Below are 21306 nucleotides of genomic sequence, written 5' to 3'. Positions count from 1 at the left end.
GGATTATTAGGCCTGATTTGCTTTCTGTATTATATTAAGAGGCCCAATAGAACAGATTATCAAAAGAATTGGGCATCAATTTGGGTTCATAATATAAATGAACACAAAATTTTTTCTTACACTTTAAAATAAAAGACTTACTTCAAAAGACATTTTCAAATTAAATAAGAGAGAAAGAAAGAACGAAAGAAGGAACATGTACATTCTTACACATTTATTTGGAAAAGTTCTCTCCAAGATTAGTCACTAGGCCACCAGTAGGTTTACCAAGTTATAAGCTTTTTATTGCACAAAACAAAGCCCCTATTTTCCCTTCCTTTAGATAGATCAAATGACCAGTCAATAATCTCTAAATCCACATTTCTAGCTTTTATGTTCTTGGATCCAACCCCGAATATACTTGTTCTAAAACATGTTAATACATAGGTTCAGTACTTCCTGAAATGGTCTTCAAACCCTGACTCTCTATCCCACACAGAAGCAAAATACACAATTTCGAGTAGATCCTTCTAGTTGACATGAACATTTAATGTATAAGAAAGATGCTTGCCTCAGCTCTCATGTTAGAATTTTGCTTTCTTACCCCAGCAGAAGCACAAAAATTTAGCAAAAGATATCTGTCCCAATGGGGGGCAATAAGTAGAATTAAAAAACACAATCTGGTAGTAGGGAAGTATAAGATAAGGATATAAAAGATAGAAAAAAGAAAAAAATCAGAAGAGATAGCAGTCTGAAGAGTATAGAAATATTTCTAGTCTTGCAAAGCAAATATATGCAAATTATCATGCTGTATTAAAATATCAAAGAGGACTTAACAATCGGATGCCTTCATGAAGATTTGTCATTGGAGAAGAAAAACAATACCCAAATTTCCCTCATTAGCACTAGTATAGGTTGTCTACCTCGAGTTTCATGTAATGATCTCACAATACAATGGCATTCATATAGAGATGCCTTCACATTTCAGACTCACAAGCTTCATCAAGTAGATGGTATTACCATTGCCTTACTAATAATAAACTTAGAGCTCAAAGAGATTGAATTACTAATAGACAGCAGAACAGTGCCTTCAACCGTCAGAAACATGCAGTGTTACAAACAAAGAAATTGAAAAAAAAGCAGGAAGTTGCCATGGACATACAGTTGGCCAGCAGGGCCTGGTTCTTGGGCTGGAATAGGCCCAGGTTTGCCCTCCCAGGCTGAGATTAAGTGATTCCAGGCAAATGAGAACAAGCATCACGAATAGAAATATACAGAAATGGTGTTTTGGTAAAGCATATCTGTTGTTTTAGAGTCCCGCATCAAGGGCACTTAACAATAAAGATATTACATTATTTCTCAAATTACCTAACATAATTTTGCTTCTATTATTATTTTTTGTTTATATCTATAATAAATATTAAGTTATATTCTTGAAAACCACACACACACACACACACACACACAGAAAAAAGGAGAGGCAGTTACGTAACTAGAATGTTTCATAAATTTTAAAGTGCTAGATTACTACTGTTATCATTTACTTTAAGGATCCCCTCTATATAATCTCCCCTAATTTCCCTTTATTCTTCATTTCAATTAATTCTATAACTTTATAGGTGAGTCAAATGCTCGATTCAATCTTGATACATTTAATATGGTGATTTATACAGGTCTTTTAATAAGAAAAGACTGAATACAAAGTGCCCCTTCTCAAGAAAACCTCCTTTTGGACTGCTATTTAACAAAGAGGACAAGACCTTCAGTTATCTGCCCAGTATGGAAGATACCAGCCACATTGGTGTTTTAAATTTAAGTTATTTGAAATTAAATAAAGTTCCACAGTCCCATTTCAACAGCTCCACAGCCACATGTGGCTTGTGGCTACTGTAATAGCCAGGTCAGATAAGAACATTTCCAATTGCTGTAGAAAGATGTATTGAAAGCAAGAGTTAATCTTCATTTGGCTTTTTTGCTCCACTCATTCCTTTGTTCTATGCCCATTCATTTAATCAATAACTTATAAAGTGGTTAAAAGTGCTTTTTGTCTATTGAAGAAAAAGCTATGTTGACTGTGTATTAAAATATACTTTCTTGAATATATATGTGATTTATAGTTTCAGTGAATGAAGAGGGAATCCTTTACTTATTCCAGGAGCTCAAAGGTTTGGCTCTGCACTGTCATGCTGTCCCAGTAGGGTAGAAGGCTCACTTATGGAAAGGTATTCTACTCCTAAAGGGTTGAGGACTGCTCTAAAATCCTAGTGGCACAATCCTAAGAAGGTAGCAAAAGGGAAGTTTAGGAAAACTTGATAAATGGAATAGACTGAAGACATCCCTCAGTTGGCAAACTACGTTTTTCCATTAATTAAAAAATGTGGAGTTTTTCTCAGGATAAGTAGTACAAGGGCAACAAAAACAAAAGAACTCACCTGCAGGTAGAAAGAGGAGCAAACTGAACACCCTTCTCTTTGCATTCCCTTGTTATTCGTTCTTTTACATTTCTACAGAGATCCACAACCCTGGAAAACATCATTGAACACAATATGAAGCTTTAAAATAAATTACAAAAATTTGAATAAACGCTAATTTATCTGTCATCCATCCATTCATAAATTCAATGGTGCAAAATTCCTTCTTTTTTTGCCACAGGAAAGACAGAAGTCAGAAGAGCATACTCAAGCCTCCTGAAGGTGGTTTCTTATATTTAGGCAAACCCAATTTCAAAATAAATTTAATTATGAGATAGTAAAAGCTTTAAAAAAAGCCATAACAAACATGTTGATGAAAATTCAATTCTGGGTTTATAGGAATACCAATCTGTGCCCATGTGATGTTTCCCTTAATATAAAAATAAACAATAATCATGTTATACTAAATGTCCAATAGCCTATTGTCAAGCACTGAGCTAAAATGTAGTTCATCAAAGACTTACTGGACATGAACTATGTGCGAAGCTATGCTAGGCTGATATTAAAAGCCAACGAGGGGCGCCTGGGTGGCACAGCGGTTAAGCGTCCACCTTCGGCTCAGGGCATGATCCCAGCGTTATGGGATCGAGCCCCACATCAGGCTCCTCCGCTGTGAGCCTGCTTCTTCCTCTCCCACTCCCCCTGCTTGTGTTCCCTCTCTCACTGGCTGTCTCTATCTCCGTCAAATAAATAAATAAAATCTTAAAAAAAAAAAAAGCCAATGAAAATGAAAGCAGACAGGTAAGAAACAAAGGGAAGAGGGGATTGATAATATTTAACAATATTAATCTTTTTTCCTATATTTTAAATAAACTTTTAATATGAAATAGTTTTAGATACAGAAAAGTCATAAAAACAGTACAAAGAGTTCCTCTTTCCCTGGCTTCCTCTATTGCTAACATAATATATTAACCATGACAGATTTGTCAAAACTAAGAAACTGACTTGAGAACATCACTATTAACTAAAACACAGACTATATCCATATTTCACCAAATTTCATTTAGACTACAAAATACTGCTGCTTTAAAATATGAAGGCATCTGATTTGTTGTTTAGTTTTTGATATAATTTTTAAGGTCCTATTTTGGACTGGAGAAGGTTTAATGGTTACGTATTCATATTTTGGGACCATGCTCAGGAAAAAGTTTTGAAATAGAAAACAGATGTCAATCAAAGCTTCTAGGGTGGAGATCCAGGGACAAAAGATTTGACTGACAAAAGATTAATCTATTTTTTAATGTGAGCTGTATATTTTGTTATTACTACATATTCCATTTCTTTTGGAAAATAAAACTCCTAGGGGACAAATAAGCCATCTTATTCTCCAAAAAACATTCTGGCTACATACAGACACTGACTCTGTGTTTTAAACCTTGGTCTGTTTAGAATCAGGAGAACGGAAAAGATAACAAAGAGACTCAAAAGGCTGGCCATCTCTAGTCTAAAGACTGATTTGACCGTGTGAGAACCAATTTTATAAAAACAGTACCACTTACATGGATTCTGCTTTATAAAACACATTAAAGTTACTTATATTTCCAGTAAGAACAAAGAATATATGCTAAAATATAAATACAGAGTTTCAGTATTTTATTAGCTATTGTATTAGCATGTCAAATTTTCTTTCTTTAATATAATATCTGCAAGTTTTAGAAATTCTGATTTTACAAAACAGTGCTCTTAAGTTAATTCTGCTTAATTCTATGACAGTTGCAGGCAAACATGATTTATCAAGGTTATCTATGCCTCATTTATGGAATGATAAGGATGCATGTTTTTAAAATACTCTTGTAAAAGTATTTGGATTATTGGAATTTATTGTGTCTTTATTTTGAAAATCCAACTTATAAAACAAATAAATATAAATAAAACCTACTAAGCTTTAAGAGCTACAGGGGTTAATGAAGATTATAAATTTATAAACAAGTTCTCTATCATGACTCTAGAAAATAGAATTTAAGTGTTACATAACAACAATAATAATAATCTACAGTAATAATGGGGAGAAGATGGGACAAAGAACATGACTGAATGGTTAAAACCCTTAATAGGATACTTTCCAGAAATGATTTGTACAGAGGGAGTGCTGAAAGCATTCTTTCATAGAACTTGTACAAAGTTCAGTCCATTTGGACCAATCATTCTATGGGAGAGAAAATTAACTGTGTATACTTTTAAATTCTTACCTGACCTATCAGCAAATTTAACCCTGTTGACAATTTCCTGCTTGAAAAAAATTTCCCTGGGATTCTCTCATATCACTGGTTTTCCTCCAAATCTTCTAGATATTATTCTCTTTTGCTAGCTCTTGTTTGTATAATCATCCCTTAAATTTTAGGATTCCCTGGAATTCCTTCTTGGGCCCTCTTTTTTTTCCCCCCTTCATCTTTATTATCTACAAGGGTTTGTATCTACTCCCTTGGTTTTAATCACAAGTCTCATGCTAGTGTCTCCAAAATCTTTAAACCTCCAACTCAGACCTTTAAGACAGCTATTTTTATAGGCTGCATTCTTACACCATTCCAGAATTCACTCATAAGACTCTATGCAGAATATTCACTGAGCACTTAACAGGTACTGTCATTTTGCTAGGGCCACGGAGAAATACACAAAAACTAGTAAGATCAATAATCTCTTAAGAGACTTATGCATGAAAAGTCCTAGCAACCTAATATTGAGTGAGAGTTGAAGACTCTGATCCCATGGGTTTCTGCTAAACATGGTTTTAAAGAAAAAGCAAGTTGCTAAATGGGTAACAAGTAAATTTTATGTCAGGAATGTAGCTGCTTTCCATTAATTTTATTTATGAAAACTTCAGCTGACATTGTTTTAAATGAAAACAAACCAAATATATAACCCTGTATAAAACAGATATTGTCAGTGAGTCAAATAAATACATAAAAATACACAAGAAAACTTAAAAAGTGAAGATAGTACGTGATTAGCTTCCACAGCTGCAAGATAAAAAGACAAATGGCAATCATCAATTAATAGTAATTGATGAGGAAATTCATAATGCTGAAGAAGTTAACAGTATACTAACCTACCTTCCTCAGCAAGGAAAAGTATAAAAGACTAAAATGGTCTTTGAGACAACTATGAACAGCTATCAAATGATATTTGCTGTTCAAAAGTTCAGATGTCAGTAAGTTGATTTTTTTTTATTTACAAGATTTATCCCCTTGTTAAAACATAGCATCAAAAATTGTGAGTAACAGATTGGTACTATACATTTGATTACTGTTTTACAACGCATGGAATAGCCATACACCAAAAGTTATAACCCATAGTAGATAAAGAATGAATGCAGAAAAGTAAGAAGTTTTCTGGGGGAGAGGAGAAAAGAGGTTAGGGTAGAACAAAAATGTTAAAATATGTAATATCTAATAAGTGGATTCATGGGGATTTATTATATCTTATTTACTTTATTGAAGATTTAAAATAATTTGTAGATTCTATAAAGAAAAAGTAAAATGTAAGTCATGTTCAAATAAAAATATACTAACAGTCTTCTTAAGAATTTTTATTACTGAATTAACTCAAAAGCCCATTTTTAACAAAACCACTTCACATTTGCTCATCACTTTTTATTATCAATTCCCTAACCAATATCTGTATGTATGTGTGTGTAATGCAAAAAAAAAGTTGTACATAATATCTTAAGCTGGATTTCTTTTAGAAATCACTGAAATACAAGTTGAAATCTTACTTAATAATACCCATACAAATATCAAAAGCTACATCATATTACAAAAGGAGGTTAACACTGGTTTTATAATTTTGGGGGACTTTTTAGAGAACATACAAGCATATTAGGCACTTAAAAATTTAAACCAAAGCTAGTAAAACTATATAGTGACACTTAAATCCTCAATAAGATTCTTTAAAATGTAGACTTCAGTAATACCTTCTACTTCTATGGGACATAGGCAAATCTGTCTCAAACCCCCCCCCAAAAAAGAAAAAAGCTTTGTAAATATGACATTCTGATGAAGATATTAATTAAATGTTTAAAGGATTTATTTATTTGAGAGAGAGCGAGTGGAGGGGAGGGGGAGAGGGAGAGAGAGAATCTCAAGCAGACTCCACACTGAGCTAAGAGCCTGATGCGGGGGCTCAATCTCATGACCTGAACTGAAACAAGAGTCAGATGCTTCACTGACTGGAACCACCCAGGTGTCCCAAAGATATTAATTTAAATAAAAGTGCTCCTTTATAAAGATTTAAAAATTTGTATATTCATGCACAAAGATACATTATTTCAGCAACTCCTATAGCATATTTGAAATATATCAGGCATTTTATTATATTTTACCTGTCCCAAGGAGCGGAAGTCTCAAAAGACTCTCCTAATACATAGTATTCCAAACCCAAGTCCTGTTAAAACATATATACAAAAATCAAGAAATTACAACAGGTGCAGAAGAATCAATAATATTGTAATATCGCTAGTATTTCATAGAACTTTTAGTATTACATGTTTCTAATGTAACCTGCACTGCTCTTTACTTTCCACTCCATAAAAGCACTGGCAAGTGGCCCTGAGAGTGAGCTATAACCTCTAGGAGGACAGGAACTTTGTCTGTCTCATTGTCCTCTGTACCCTTGGCACCAGGCAGTGTGCCTGACACATGGTAGGAATTTAAATATTTCTCCAAGGAATGGAGTTTCTATCTAAGAACTGTAGAGGATAGTAGAACAGATTTTTTAGTATCCTAAACAGCAAATTAAACTACATTAAAAAGTGGTCTTCAGGATGGAAGGACCAGGGCAACAGAGAAGTGGGGGAAGGAGGACTAAAGGAAGAGGGTATCTCTCTTTCCTGAAATCAGCTTTTCTTTAAAAACAAATTAGAAAATATAGTGCCTCTCTTTGTAGTAACTAAATAAGATAGGTATCTGGAAGCACCTCTGCTAGGAAAATAAATTTTGTAACACACAAGATATAATTCTTGTTTGGTAAGTAACTTATAATACAAATTTCTTTAACCAGAATACAATCTGTTTTAATATCAAAACTGGAAAGAACAATTCATTAGCCACCACCGAAGTGCAAAGATAGGAAAGAAAATTTTATAAGTAGAAAAATCAATACATGTTAAGTTTCACTGCAAGCAAAATGAATCACTTCAACTCTACCATTGGTTGACAAGAAAAATCCCCAAATTACTGATCTAAAATGTGTGGCTTTTCTCTTCTACGTTCATTTATGCGGTAAACATATACTTGGTGACAAAGGTATTAAACATTGGGAAAATAAAAAGTAAGATAAAACAAATAATCACTCTCACCCCCAAATCTCAAAATTGCTTCTGATTCAGTTTTAACAGTGTCTATGCTGTACTTGTTACAGTTACATTTCATTTTCTAGAATTCTAAATTTTGCATTATGGGAAAATGTTCAATATATTTAGAGAAAATGCCCCCAAAACAAAAATTTGTATATATACAAATGCTTACAATGGGAGAGCTTGGGGTAGTAATGGTCTATGGAGGTAAACATTATTAATAAGACCTAAAATCATCTATTACTTTTCATGATCTGTAAATCTCTTAATCACAATTTCTAACATAATGTACAAGCAATAAATGTAATTTTCCTTATCAGCATGGCAAAATGGGTAGCCCGGGAAAACATATATGCTTTAAATTCACTGCAACCTAAAATTTAGATCTTACCAAGGATTAAATTATTTTTAAAATGAGAACACAATTCAAGCTTTCTTAGGGAAGTAAAAACAAATTTTATGTAAGTTTATGTAAGTATTTCCTTCAGAACAATTCCTGAGTGAATATTCAGAAAATTCAGTATTTGGGAAAGTCAAATTCTCAGTAGGATATCTGAGAAATGACCTTTTAAAATAAGACCCTTCAAATTACATAAACAAACTATATTTTCAGAATGTAACCCGAATAAGAACAGAAAACAATTAAAAAACTTGAGTTTATTACAGCCAAAGTAGAAAAACAAAACAAAATAAATGAATAAATAAACTTTTGAAAGAATACTTTCATATTGATAAGTATAGTAGACTCTTGGTTAACATGACTAATAAAGTTTCTCCCAAGTAGAAAATCTGGAATTAGAAAAATTTTAGAGCTCAAATACAAATTATTTTATTTAGAATTATTAATTCTACATAGTAATCATCACCAGTGAGCCAATTACTACTTGCAACCAAGTTAAATACCAATTTTTAAAGAGTTAAAGAAAGATTCTATATCTTTAAAACAGATTATGAATCAATCAGAGCAAAATGGCCTGAATAAAATTTTAAATTCCTCAAAAGCACATACGGAAGATTTCATTGGGCTTCTGAAGATTTGTAGCTAGTCCTACATTCATGTAAAATGATGTGACACATCATACTAGGTTAAAATTTAAGAAAATAATTTTATTCATTCAAAGAAAAAGTATGGTCTGCAACATAAACTGACAAGGGAAATACGAGATAACTTACTCGAATGTATGCAATGACATAGGTCAGCAAATAACCTCTCTGTCCATTATCTTCTCCAGCTGCCAACCCACTGTAATTAAAGAACAAACTGTCAATATGTATCACATATATTTATTAAAAATATATAAAACTAACCAAACTAATATGACTGACCCAAGATAAGATAACTGCTTAACAGATTAACAAAGATTACATTGCATCTCATTTTTATTTTAATCTAATTTATCATAAATGTATCAAAGAGCTGTCAAAAGAATAAGCTTGGATAACAAAAACCTAAAAACACTTTTTTTTTTAGACTTTATTTATTTGAAAGAGAGAGACAGAAAGAGAGGGCACAGAGGTAGAAGCAGGCTCCCCGCTGAGCTGAGAGCCTGATGTGGGACTCGATCCCAGGACCCTGAGATCATGACCCGAGCTGAAAGCAGAGGTTTAACCCACTGAGTCACACAGGTGCCCTAAAAACACTTTTAATATTTCAGTTTGGTCATTAATTTCAAACTTGTATCCATCAAACTAATAAAACTGACTCATATGAACTCAACTACTTCTACCCATACTGACAAAAGAACAAAGAATTAGCCATGAAAAAGAAACCTAAATAAACTTTAATAAACTTCACAAGCATAACAAGATACTTAAAATGCTCTTATCTTATTCATATATTCTTATCCATATATTCATGTCATTATAGTCTTATTCACATATAAAGATGTATAATGATTGACTACATCTTCCCAATACCAAGTGTTTTGAATACTCGTGCAGATTGTATATGAAGTATTAGACATAGTGTTTATTTTATGAAACTTATAATTTAAATGAGACAAAACATACTTACAGAGAAATATTAAAGTTTATGAAGCAAGATATATAGACAATTACAAGAAAACAGGTAAGGTTTTACTACTCTGAACTATCCATTTCAATTTGAAAGTAGTTTTATCCACAGAAATTGTATTTGGTGATCTAGTTAGAACTAATCCCCTAGAACATATAATTCAGTCCAAGTACTCTGCTTTGTGAAAGTCATTCTTATTTTAAAAGACTATGAATGATTACTGATTTCTACTACCTTTATTAAAGAGCTTTTAATTTTGCTTGTTTCCATCATCAGACAGAAATTAAATTTTAACTATTCTTAGTCAACTAAAGAAAACTTACCACAAACTCCCAAAGTATGCATGAAGAAAATCCCTCAATAAAACCAGATAGAAAGAAAAGCATATTTTCATGTGACTTTCTTGGGTCATAACCGATGATTAACTTCTGTCTTTCTGCTCAATATGGTAATTACACCTCCCTGGTCTCAGGGTGCTAAGCCCTTAACCACGGTGTTGCCCAAGACTCAGATTTGAGCCTCTCTTATTTGAGCCTCCTCTGGAAGAATCAATTTTCTAATTGCTTCGATTAACACCTTTATAGTTAAGTTCTTCCTTCCCCTTAAGTTTTGCTTGGATTTAGAAGTAAGTAAATAATATAGCATAGATGTACCCTTGTGCTATATAACTACTGTTAGGCAATTTTAGGCTAGGATGTAAAGTCCAAATCAAATTTCCTCTAACTTAGCATTATAGTTGCATATAAACAACTTAGTATCACCCAGAGAAGTGGCAAACACTTGACAGGAGCGGGTCTAGTCTAGAACTACTTGGAGACTGGGTACAATGAAATGAAATTGGGGGGATGGTTTGTATTACTAATTGTTAATGAGAAATGATAATAAGTCAAGCAGTTGAGAGTGAAAAGTAAGAAGAAATAATATAATTCTGGGTTAGATATATACGGGTTTGAGGTTAGGGATAGGAAGTCAAATAAAGTTCCAAAACAAGAAGGAAACAAGTCAGAAAAGTTGCTATGGTAAGTGCATGGAGGAAAACATCTGATTCTATACCTCAGGTAGATATCAAGCAGTCAGACACTGAGTCCAAAAAAGAAAAAAGCACTAGTGAGATAGGAAATAGGAACAATTCATCTTGGGCCTACTGGCAGAAAGAAAGGACAGTGAAGACTAGCAAAGGGTGTAAGAGACCTGCACTGGGAATTCTTGAGAAGGTGCATTCTAAGCTGGTATTTGATGAGAAGTAACAGGTACAGACATTTAGTAGGCCTGTCTCTCTTATATCAGATGAGAAAAAGTCCTACTTTGCAGTCCCATGTCAAGCCATTTTTCTTTAGATTCTGTTCTAACATCTGGTGGCGGTGGGGAGATCTGCTCCAATTTGGAATTCAGTGTGACAAACCACACAAAAACATGCATTTTCTTATCTAAAACAGGAAGAAATCAATGTCCATTCTAAATTCATAAATCCCAAAGGAGAAGAAAAGTCATCTGGGTTTGCTTTTCTGAATCACAGGTTTCCCTGCAAATTTAGTTTTCTATAACTTCAATCTCTCTCTCTCTCTTTTAGCTTTCAGAAATCTATCTTCCAGACAGGATTACCTTAAAATATGATATATAAACAATAGTAGGGCGTAGAAATTAAATGCTTCTAACTCACCATTTTCTTAGCAGCCACTCCAAAAAAGTATACTAAGATTCAAACTGCTTTATAGCAAAGTAGCAATATCCATCCCCGACTTCCTGCTCCCCTCCGCAAATTTCAAAAATCAATTAACAAGGTTCTTAAACAAATTTAAACCTGTTTCATGAGAAAGGAGTGGGAAGACTAATGAAAGAGGAATGAGAGACAATCTTTTTATATAAAAAGCCATCTGGTGAACCTAATCACTCTCATGTTGAATTACATTAAACTACTAAAGCACACACTTTAAAAATAACAATAACACATTACCTTAAGTTCTATGGTAAATGTCAATACATCTGTCATGATGCTGACAGGGAATGTTTATTCTGTTTAGCTCCTAGAGAAGTTAAAGTATATTACTAGCAAACATAGATAACAACCAAAGTATGATTATTCAAAATTTGCCTATTACGTCCCATTGGGTCATGTGTGTTCAAAGGTATTTAACGGTGTTAGGGGTGATGGGGAAGGAAAGGAGGAAAATGGCTAAGATAACACATAAAAATGCTCTAAACTGTTGGGAGTACTTTATTAAAAACAATCAATTCAAAGCTAACGAGGTGGTAGGAACAGAAGATAAAACAAAAGAAGAAAATAAAGGATAGATGAATAATGCCCTAATTCAAAATAAAGTACATGAGCTAAACTAACTTATGAAACTTTAGCAAAAAGAAATTTAGTGCTGCTTTTTAGTTACGCAGAAGAAATCATTTATTGGGGAACAAGGGGTGGCCAAGTGGCATCTTAAGTAAGAAAAATATCCCTGAATCTTTCAGTGATTAGAACAAAGAACTAGTGTCTAGAGAGAAACATGGAGAAAACCAGGACTTCTGCTAGAAAACTGCATGAAGATATTTCCAAGTATCAAATCAAATCAAATCAAACCAAAATATCCCTAAGTCATCTGCCTAATGACAGCCTGGATTGTTAATACAGATGATGTCTACATCCAAATGAAGGAAAACAAGATGACAGTACATTAAGAAATTAATTATAACATAACTAATAAGTAGCAAATAATAATAGCCAAAAAATGAGACCCCAGAGTCTGACTTTTAATGCTTTGCCTTGCTTTAAATAGATATCTCACTTACTATAAACCATTTTAATGGATGAATTTGATATGTTTTGTTTGGTATAAACAAATCACTCGAATTAACTCAATAGTTCTGGGGCTTCAGTATCAGTATCTAAAAAGACCTGGATTCATCTTAAGAAGATCATTTTTAAGTTGTAAATGACTGGAATTAATGGGAAAAACAAGACGAATTACATGACAAGAGAGTTCATGACAGTTGGTGGGTCAACTTAAAACTGACAAAACGGCTCTGATAAATACCTAAAGATCAAAAATAAACTGTTTTAAGGGTGCATAGCAGTTAGGCATAAACGAAATAGAATAAAAATTGTTAGGGGAAAAATACTCAGTTTCCCTAATTCTTTCAACAAATGTTCAATCAAGCATCTAGTATATACCAGGTATCGGCAGTGATGTCCAAGAAAAGACAGGTCATGCCCTGTAAAAATTATGTCTTACCTCACATAAAAAGGCATTTACCATCATCCTACCCACCCCTCCATTCCAATAGGAAATGTAGCACATTACTAATGATTTTGCTGGCTACTCTGAATTGTAATTTCAAAAGATACTGCAAAGTGCAATTTCTGTGCATGTGTATGCATGTGTGGGGGTGTGTGTTAGAAGTAGGAGGAGGACCAAGGGATTGAGGTGAAACTAAGCAAACTTACCTTATTTATATAAAGTGATTCAAATATTATAGCATGCATTTCCCTACAAGCGCTTCTGAACAATTTTGAAACCCCAATTAAATATTTAAATATACAAAAAACAATTTTTTAAAGTTTCAGTCTCTACTTTTTAAGGTTAGAATAGAAATTAAAGATTTAATTTAGCTAGAAAAGATTTTAATTTAAATCACCTTAACTGTTTCTAATATCATGGATTTTAAGAAAAAAGTTTAAAAATCAAATTATACATAAACTCCACATAACTTAAAAACTAAAATACAGGTACACATACATTTCAAAAATAAATTCACAGATTAACCTGAAATCCAAGCCTTTTGATTATTAACTGAATTTTTAAAGCACAGTTACTCTTAATTTAGTTAAAAAATCAGTAATTCCCAAAAAATGTACCGTGAAAGAGGAAAAGTGAAAGAGTAATGAATTTCACCTTTTACTAAAGAAATTAAATTCCACTTGCCAATTTCAGAATAAGGTAAGAATAAAACCGAGAGGCTAATTTACAATATTCAAAAACAGTACAAAAGTAAACTAAAAATTAAGCCCCAAACTAGATCTTTTTCTAAGAATTCTGCATTTTAACACTATGTTAAAAAAAATCCTAAAAATAAAGGGCTGAATATCCTATGTGAGAAAAATACATAAAAGTGGGGGCACTCTAAAACACAAGGCTACAAATTAAGCGCCCATTTGTTCTCATAAATAGCAAAAAAGGGAAATTAAATATTTATAAAGAACTCAGATTAAGCATAATGTATATTTTAAGCTCTGAAATTTAAAAAAAAAAAGGAAACTGGTATCCAGGAAACTTAGTTTATGTACTTAGAAAGGAAAGGAAAAAATGTAGTCCTGATAAATGGCATTTTCACTATAGTTCTCATCGATCAATCTCATAATCCATCAAGCAGACAGAAAGAAACCACCCAATCATTATTCAGTTGGTTATAGATGTGAAATGTTTTCTGTTTTTTTATACCAGCACAAAACAGTAAGTGACAAGAGGTGGAGTATAGATAATTTATCAAATTCTTTTGTTTAAAAAATTTCCTTTTAAAAACATACTAGTAACATGTTTTATACATATACGATTAGCACTAAATAGTAAGAGGATTATGAATTTTTCATGTTACTCTAGTACAACAAAAGCAAATATTATAAAATTAGCATTAATGGAAAAATATAATAAAATATTTAATATATCATATGTATGATCACAAATTCTGAAAGTAAAGCAACACAACATATTGACTATCATATATTGCTACAAATTTAATACTTTAAAGGGTACATTAACAACTGCTTGCAGATACCAGAATTTTAGATTAACATTCTCTTGGCATTATGAACTAAAAGCCATACCCAAATTTTGCAGCAATGTCATACACTTGTTTTTCATGTTGAAGAACCTTCTCACGGTCCCCCTCAAATAGTAACGTAGCAACAGCTAGCTGATTTGGATCGAATCCTTTAAACTACCAAAAAAAAAAAATTATTACAGATAAGTCTTATCCTACAAAACAGTAAATCAAAATACATTTTGCTCACTTTTTCTTCTGTTCTGGCCTCAAACATACCAACTCTTTAAAACTGAGCTTTGGAATTTTGCATACAAATCATAAAGAATGTTTAATGCACCTATTCAGGTTGTTACAAATAACAATACTAAGAAAAATACAATATTAAGAAAAATACAATAAAATACAAAACAACTGTATTGTATAAATACAATATTAAGAAAAATACTTCATTTCAAAGTATGCCATGGTGCCAATTGTAATGACATATTGGTAAGTAATACCACAAAGAACTTGTAGGAATTATAACGCAATAAAGAAGCAAATAAAAATACCAAATGAGAGAATATAATGAATCAGCAAGATGTAGGATGAGAAAAAAGTAAAAATACTTCCTTACATACCAACAATAACTCCTTACTAAATAATATTCTCAAAGGAAAATGTTAAATGTCAATTAAATTATCTAAGAATAACCATAAAAGGAAATATGTAACCTCATTAGGAAAACATGTCTAAAAATAGATTATAAAGACATGTTCTAGAATGCCTCAACTAAGTATATTAACCTGTCAATTCTTGCTCAAATTAATATACAGTTTCATTCCAATTCTGATAGAAACCTTAATGGACTCCCAAAGATGGTGAAAAGTTTCTGAAATTTTTTTAGGTTGATAAACAGGTAGGTTATGATAGATCACAAGGAAAATTCTAAAAAACAAGAACTAGACCTATAGTAATTAAATCCATTTAATTTTTCAAGAACAAAACCTCATTAAAAAAAATGTGATACCTTTTTAAAATTCAATTTATTTAAACTAAAAAAAACAAAAACAGTTCAACCTCTCCTTCCACCCCTCAACCCCTAAAAACAAAAAAAGTTCACCTTCTTCTCCCACCCCTCATCCGTCTCTGGCAGTTACCAATCTATTCTCTGTATCTATAAGCTTAGTTTTTTCTGTTTTTTAAAATATTTTTTTCTAGATTATACATATAAAAGAGATCAAACAGTATTTGATACATTAAAATGGAGTCTACGTTTTGAATCAGTATATAAGAAGATGTCTCAGACATGACATGTCAATCAATATAAGAGGAGCAGGGATTAGTTAGTTAATGGTGCTGCCACAATCTGTTAGCAATTGGGGGAGCGGAAGGTGAAGATTAATTTAGAGCTTTATCTCACATCATAAAATTGAGATAAATTCAAAAAGTGATAAAGATAAAATTTTAAATTCCCATTTAACAAAAAAAGCAAGAGAGAGAAGAAATGATCCCAGCTTGGAAGTGAGTAAATAATCACAGGAAAAGATACAAAATTTTGAAACTTTTGCACCAAAAAGAGAAACTCTTATTAAAGAGGGAGTCACCAAAATAAACAAACAGGGAGTCACCAGACTCAAAAAATTATTCACAACATTTATGACAAAGGCATCTAATTATCCCATTACTCAAAGGGTACACTCAAAGTACCAAAAAAAACCATGAAGGTGCCCGCCCCCCCGGCAAAAGAACCATACTCAACTAATGCACACAAAAACTGTATCTAGGCAATACAGGGAAATGATGGGTCCCACTGGAATATCAATGAGAAACATTAAAATAAAGTACTACTTTCTCCCCTAGATTCAGTACATTTAAAACATATAACAGAATACAACTCCACATGCCATAGCAAGAATGGAACAAAGAAACAGCACCCCTGTGTCCCAGAGGTAGTGCAAACTGGCATAACCCTTTAGGAAAGGAATTCAGCAAAGATTAAAAAAAAAATCCATACTCTTATTTCACTAGATATAAATATCTACTACAAAAAAAAATCAAACTATAAAAAATCTTACATGCATGAAACTTGTTAATGCAGTGTTATTTTTAGAAACTTCAAATCTGGAAATAAAATTCTTGAAATTAAATGCATAACTCATTCACTTGATAAAATACTCCAACATGAAAAATAATAATAAAGAAATGTACACAGCACCATGAAAAACATCCTTGATAAAAGGTACATGTGAAGGGGGAGAAGGCAGAAAACAAAATTAGTATAATAAGCATTTAAAATTTTAGCATTTTATAAAAATTCTTACCTTTGTAATATAAAACTTCTTCAAGCCATCCAAAAATGATGTGAAAATAGAAGAAACCTGAGGTTTAAGAGCATGACCTAAGAAGAAAAAAGTTCATAATTTAAATTTAAATTAATAGCAAATTCTGTTTTTCAAGAGATTTAGATACTAGTTTAATTTAGTATCCTAAAAAAGTGAACGTTTCATGTCTCCAATTTTTTAAATCTTCCTATGTTTTATATATAGCATATTTATAGTAAGAGCTACATCTTTTAACTTTATCTTCTTTCAAAAGCCACAACTTTGTGTTTACAAAACCTCGTTTCTTTTTTTAACTCAAATTACTATATGTAATTAATACTACATATACTTTAGGTTATCTTTCAATAGTGTAGTTTATACATAGTAAAATCACTTCATTAATTTTTATTTCATTAAGAACACCCAATGGTGGCTGAGTTTACGTTTATTCTTTTTAATTATGCAGAAACCTTTCAGAACTATAACCAAATATGCAGTCAATGCCAAGTTTAAGGTTGTTTCTTAATTAATTCTTAATTCTTCCAGAATTCTTGGCATAAAACTAGTAATTGCTTCCTTAATCACACCCAGCAAGTTAAAATTGCCAAAATAATATAAACGGTGTCTCAGAGCTGTTAAATTAACATCTTTGCCTGCGGATTGAGCTTAATTGAGTGAAAGTCTTTCACTGTTTTCTCATTGTTTTCAGAGTAACAACTTAACTCCTGTGACTGTTAGATTAAGAGTCATACATCTGGCCTTAGTGCTATAAGCCCAATTCAGAAAAATGGGGCATACTACTTATATAGAATTTTTATAAAGAATTTTAAAGTCTCCAGTAAATCTGAAATTATCTCCAAATAAAAATTTTATATTTTAAAAACAGCTTTAAGATTTTAGTATGTTGTTTTTGTTTGTTTTTAAAGCATGGATCCCTTCTTTAAAATGGGTGCAAACAGCAAACCAGTTTCTTAGGTGGGGAGAGGGGAGATTTCTAGGGAGAAAAAACTATGACTTGTAGTCTTCTTTATTTCCATTAATCTTTTTTTTTTTTCCTTAAGTTAGAATCTGAATCTGTAATACTTACTACATTTTTACTGATTACAATAGGAAACTGTGACATGAAAGACCAAGTAACATCAGTCTTAACCAGAGGTTAAGAGTTAGATATCCATGCTGTAACTGAACAAAACAAAAAACAAAAATGAAGGACAGATTAGATAGAGATCAACCTAGTAATCTTTTCGAGTTCCTGGATCACATGTTTGGGTTTTTTTTTTTTCTTTTACTGTACCCTGTCAAAAATGCTTCTCCAGCATAACAGTGCCTTAAAAAAATACTATTTCTAGAAAGTATAAAGTTAGAAATAACATACCATCAAAACATTCACTTCTTGTCCCAAATGGAATTTATCCTACTATTTAATAATTGGAAATAGATAAACATAAATGTGTGAGTGTATCAGTCATATACTTGCAAGAAACTGAAATGATCTGTTCCTCATACAAGCCTTCTGATCCACACATCTTTACATAATGTATGAGGACTCCAAATGTCACTATACTGATGTGAAATAATCCTTAAGGGTCTATGTTCATCTTAACACATGGAAATTTATTTGCACAATTTCCGTTAACACTGGTGGGATTTAGTCACATATATCCCAAATACTGAGTTGACATGATAGCTCTGAAGAATAATTATCATAAAAGCGATACTAACTTTAAGTGTGTCAAGCATCAGTAATCACCTAAGAGGATATTATCTTTTATTTATTCTTAAATTAATGTTGCCTTTCAAATTAATTACATTCTAAATATATTCTGGCTGCTGTGCTTTATTTTTTACAGTAAATAAAGGAACTAAGTTTTCAAATTTACTAGTTGAACAGTCTGATTAGTAAATTTGGTTTGTTACAGTATTAATTTAAACACTTTTAATTATTTATAATAAATACCTACATTTCAAAGAAGTGACCTCAAACAGTGGAAAAGGTCTTGGGCCTTGGAGTCAGATTTGCATTCAACCCCAGCTCTACCACATACAATCTGTGGGCTTTGGCTGAAACGTCTAGCCTTGGAGTCATTTGTAAACTGGGAATATCACTTTCAGGAACAGTTGTGAGGAGTATATGATAAACTGTGCTACTGATATTGTGCTTGGCACTATACTACTAAGTGCTATTCAAGATTTGTTCACCCTCTTCTGCTAAGTAGGTGATCAAGTCAGTCAACATCAGTACCTATCATATGACAGGTGCAGGAGATATAAAAATGAACAAGAAACATCCCCTAAATTCGACAAACTTTGGTTTTTCAGAGGAAATCTATAGATCATTTCAATGTACTCAATGATAGATATAATTTCAATATACTTCAAACATATCATTTCAATATAATGAATTAAAGGATTGAGTTAGAGGTAGGAATGAAATTAAAAATATTAACATCTAATAATAAGGCTTGTGCTTTGTTAACAACCAATATGCTGCAAACACTGCCAATCAGCCATATGGCTAGTAAAAAGTCCTAGACATCCCTTGCTGTGCTAAGCATTATTCTTTCATTGCTTGATCATGGAGCCATGGCAGGATATATAGATGGAAAGGCTTCAACAGGAAGTGAGAAATCAAAAAGGTTATAGATAGCCAAGAAGCAGAATCAGATCTGTCTTTTCAAAGAATCACTTTGATGACCATGTAAAGGGTGGAAAGAAGAGATACAGTCTGGACTAGAGACAGTAGAACCTGCCTTAGAGCATGTTCCTAGATAGAGCAATGAGAATGTGGAACAGGGATGACAGATGGCCAGAAGGACCTCTTCTTTAAACCTTCATTTTATTGTTAAAATCCCAATTATAAATAAAATCTAGTCAAATCATAGTTAATTTTACAAACATGTCTATGTCTAACATAATTCACTATAACAACAGCATATAAATGGATAACATATTATTAATCAGATACATGGCTCTCTAAAGACCTAGAACTCTAAATGCAGGCCAAAACACACAGAAAGCTTCATTTTCATTTGATTTCACTATTTCATTATTTATAGGACACACTTAACTTAAACTTTTATCAGTAGTATAGATTTTGAAAATAATTTACTTAAAGGAATAAAAGCTATGACTTAGAAGAATCTAATGTTAAAACTAACTCTTGATATATTATGAACATGACTTCCTTAAGTTTCTATATAATTTTAATAATCACTCTTCCCTAAATTAAAATCTAAACTTCTTTTAAGTACAACAAACAAAAGCCTGCCTATCTTAGACATTAGTATTTACTACTGAGCAATTGTTTTTATAATTTCAGGGGCTGTTCTGAAGACCTGAAATCTATAAATTTGACAGCATATGGAAAAAATACAGAAGCAATACAACTGAATTAAAAAGATGATAAACTGTGTCAGAAAGTTGAATACTTTAAAGCAAAATAGGGACAAAAAGAAACATGGTTATCTGCTAGTGAATTCTCCACCTGAATATTCCAATGGTACCTTAAATGCAACCCATTGTAAGGTCTCTTCCCCCAAATCATCATCTCTTCTTCTAGACTGTCATTCAATCCATGCAATCAGTCAAATCAGAAATCTGGGAGCTGCCCTCAACTCTTCCCATTACTGAACCTTCTACAACTGGTTGGTAAACTGAGCTTTGGGAAATCTCTGCCTTACTCTCATCCATTGCTCCTGCCTTAATCAGAGCCCCCGAAATCTGCCTCCTGAATCATTTCAACTCCTCTTCCACACTTGCACCATTCTATTCCATCCTGCATAATGCTAGCAGAATGGAGCTTTCCCAGATGTAAGCTAATTTATTTTATTCCCTCTACAAGAAATCCCTGCTGACAAGATAAAATCCAAATTGATCCTGTAAAGCCCTGGTCCACCCATCCAGTTATCTTTTGTAACAACTCTCCCCCACCTTCTCTTTGAGCCACATTGAACTATTTGAAGTACAAACATGCCACTGAGGTTTTACAATTCCGTATTTTTTTGCTGATAAGTGAACAAATTTGGTAGAAGGGAAAAGGCAAACTTCTATTCCCCTTTTAAGACTTAGCTTAAGCATGACCCTCCTTTAAGAAGCCTTTCCTGACTCCCCATGTCAACATTTGTACACCAGGGTACTCAGGACACTCTTCTTTCACAACACCTGCAACAATCCTGCACTCATTCCTTTATGTAATTGTTGTCCTCATTAGACTGCGAGTTTCCTGCAGGACAGGAACTATAACACTCATCTTCCTAACTCTTCATTCAGAACTCTTCCTGGCAGGTAACAGCTGTTTCACAAATTTTGTGGCTTCATGAGCAGTTTTTAAAATGACCACTCCTTACTTACCAAACTGAAACTGTTGGTTGTCCATGAGGCGGATAGATGCAGGAGCACATCTCTATTTTAAAAAGAAAAAAATATGATACAAATTTAATACTGTAAAGAAGCTAGACAGGTAGAATAGAAATGTCATCTTTCTATATTTGAGATCAG

The 21306-nt window shown here is 32.5% G+C and overlaps 1 protein-coding gene across 1 annotated transcript in view; it reads right to left on the bottom strand.

Moving 5' to 3' along the window:
* Positions 1-21306, bottom strand: part of AGPS (alkylglycerone phosphate synthase) — a 136649-nt gene that overhangs the window by 22757 nt on the left and 92586 nt on the right. The window contains exons 12-17 of the mRNA XM_034654787.1: positions 21160-21211; positions 16810-16886; positions 14568-14680; positions 8914-8983; positions 6769-6830; positions 2412-2501 (exon numbers count right to left, since the gene is read on the bottom strand). Of these exons, the coding sequence (XP_034510678.1) occupies positions 2412-2501; positions 6769-6830; positions 8914-8983; positions 14568-14680; positions 16810-16886; positions 21160-21211 (464 nt within the window). The remainder of the gene's footprint in view (positions 1-2411; positions 2502-6768; positions 6831-8913; positions 8984-14567; positions 14681-16809; positions 16887-21159; positions 21212-21306) is intronic.

Source organism: Ailuropoda melanoleuca, chromosome 2 (genome assembly GCF_002007445.2).
Source record: "Ailuropoda melanoleuca isolate Jingjing chromosome 2, ASM200744v2, whole genome shotgun sequence".
Classification (NCBI taxonomy): domain Eukaryota; kingdom Metazoa; phylum Chordata; class Mammalia; order Carnivora; family Ursidae; genus Ailuropoda; species Ailuropoda melanoleuca.
Note: the sequence above shows the minus strand (reverse complement) of the source record. Positions and strands in the feature narration are given on the sequence as shown.